At 50.7% G+C, this 2,458-nt stretch overlaps 1 protein-coding gene across 1 annotated transcript; it reads right to left on the bottom strand.

Annotated features, from left to right (window-relative positions):
• Positions 1–202: 202 nt before the first annotated feature.
• LOC119841556 (ribonuclease-like) lies at positions 203–625 on the bottom strand. Its single transcript, XM_038369042.1, has one exon. The coding sequence runs from the start codon at positions 623–625 to the stop codon at positions 203–205; it is 423 nt and encodes a 140-aa protein (XP_038224970.1).
• Positions 626–2,458: the final 1,833 nt, after the last annotated feature.

Genomic DNA, 2,458 nt, shown 5'->3' on the forward strand with positions numbered 1-2,458 from the left:
AAAGGATGGGTGTTTAGATGGCTGCTATGTGGCAGAAGGCTGTACAGGATGGGAAAGGGGCGGCTCTGTTGTATAATGGGCAGCAGCCGGTGAGGGATGGAAACACCTACACAATCTGACCAGTGTTCAGAGGCAGGTGAGGAGCAGGGTCCGTGGCCAATGTGGAAGGAAATAGCCAGGTCTCCCAGCCCAGTGCTGGGTCCTATATGTGCCTCACATAGTCCACGGGGAGCCCTTTCCAGCAGTCAAGGACAATTCTGCAGACATAGCGTGTCCCAGTGTAGGCACGGCTCGTCGAGTTAAAGACGCAGATAGTGTCGTCGAAGGGAGCAACTCTGTGGCATTTGTTTGGCTTGCCAGGTGTCCCGCCCAGGCTCCTGATGCTGTTGATGGATCCCATGGGTGCGTGGATGAAGGTGTTGGCCTCCTGGCCATACATCTCCCGGCACTGTGTCATCGTGTCGCAGTAGGTGCCATTGGAGTCCTCACTCCTGGGGTAGTTCCAGTGCTGCAGCAAGAATTTGTCATTCTTCTCATTCAACAGCTGCCCACTGGCCAGAGCCAGCCAAGCCCCCAGCAAGATGAGGGGCAACAGGAGCACAGGGCAGGATCCTTTCAGAGCCATAGCTGTGTCTGGATCGACCTGGAGTGGGGAGAGCGGGGAGATGGATGGAGACAGCGTGGGGTGGGGATCTGCGTCCTCCATGTAACCTCCTGAGCCCAAACCCCTCCCATCCCATTTTGCCCCGAGAGCCCCTACCCCTCCTGTTGTTCCCTTCTGCCCCCTGCCATAATCCCCTCCTTCCCCAGTCATCTCAAAACAGGAGGCTTCTCATTATCTCCGTGACAGTAGCCCTTAGATGCCACAGCTGATACCAGGACCCCATCGTGCCAGGCACTGCTGGGACCCCTGCTAAGACCAGGTCCACCATTTCCTCTAACCTACTATTCCCCATTCTCTTCCCGGAACTGGGAATAGAAACTAGGAGTTCTGGCTGCTAGTTTTCTGTTCTCATCCACTCCCATCCCAGAGGTGAAGAGAGAACCTAATCATCCTGGCTCCCCAGCCCCATGTGACACTGTTCTCACCTCTGTCCTGGCTGGTGGGATCTCCTGCAACTTACCCAAGTCCTTGTGTCTTTGCTGTCATCAGAACAATGGATTCTGGCCTCTGATGAGCTGATCCTCTGTCCCCTCTTGGAGCATGTTATATAGAGCCCAGCCAGATATGGGGTCAGGGAGGGGATGGAATGGGAGAGGAAATTTGGGAAAGAATTGGGTCAACAGGATTTCTCAACATCAGGAAATTCAAAGCAGCAGCTCAGCAGGCAGGTCCAATGGTGGGGCACAAGCAGCAGATGTCCTGCTACACACTGGGCTCTGCAGCAACATTTCAGGGTGTGCAGAGCTGTGCCAGCTTTCATCTAGCTAGTGATTCATCCCCCCATCTCTCACAGGCAGCTGAGCTATAAAAAATGTTTATTCTCCTCTCTCAGGCCATCATATTTTTGAAAGCACGATAGAAAAAGGAGAGTGAGAGATGTGCATCCAAACACACCATAGGCTGAGTTCTTTCAAGACCCCCAAGGGATTTGGATGCAATTAAGATTGGTAGAAAACGAGGTGTCTAAATCCTGTGGCAATTTGAAGGTGGCAGTCAGAGCACATGCAGTGCTGTCAGTACAGTGAGAGAGTGGGTGAGACAAAGTCCCCCCTCCTCAGCTCACAACACCTGATTTCCAGACCGAGTGTGCTGACCACTGGAGCCATAGCCTTGTAGTACAGCACATCCTGGATTCTAAGCAAAAAGGACTCCCGGTGTCTGCCCCAGTTTGTGAGGGGCAGGAATGTTCCCTTGGAAATGTAATTATGGAAGAAGGATAGAGATTGTGAATGACACAATGCGAGTGAGGCACCCAGAAAGATTGATTGAGAAATGAGTAGTGTAAATCATTTCCACTTGGGCGCAAAGGGAATGGGCTGGGCTGGAGTCTAGGCAAGGGAAGGAAGGTGGTGTGTGGAAACAGACACTCAAAGGAATGAAAAAGCAGACAAGAGCAAAATTTTGGAGGTGTCCATCCAAAAAGAGTGGCATCAATACAAGCCATCTCCACAGCTTGGCCAAGGTGAAAACGCCCAGCTATTTTCCAGGGAAGAAGAAGAAAAGATAAGGAAATCAAGGAAAACAGGGAAAACTTGCAGCTTTGACAATGTATCACCAGAACTACTACAACATTCTGGGAAGAAAAGCCAACACTGATTGTCCATCTTGGGATGCATAAACTGGAGTACCTCAAGTAGGAGTAGACAGGTTATTTGACATCGACATTTGGCCCTGGTGTGACTGCCACATGAATCCTGCATTCAGTTCTGGTGTCCACAATTCAAGGAAGATGTTGATAAATTGAAGAGGGTTCAGAAAAGAGCCACAAGAATTATTCTAGAATTAGAAAAAATG

Source organism: Dermochelys coriacea, chromosome 13 (assembly GCF_009764565.3).
Source record: "Dermochelys coriacea isolate rDerCor1 chromosome 13, rDerCor1.pri.v4, whole genome shotgun sequence".
NCBI classification, from domain to species: Eukaryota; Metazoa; Chordata; order Testudines; family Dermochelyidae; genus Dermochelys; species Dermochelys coriacea.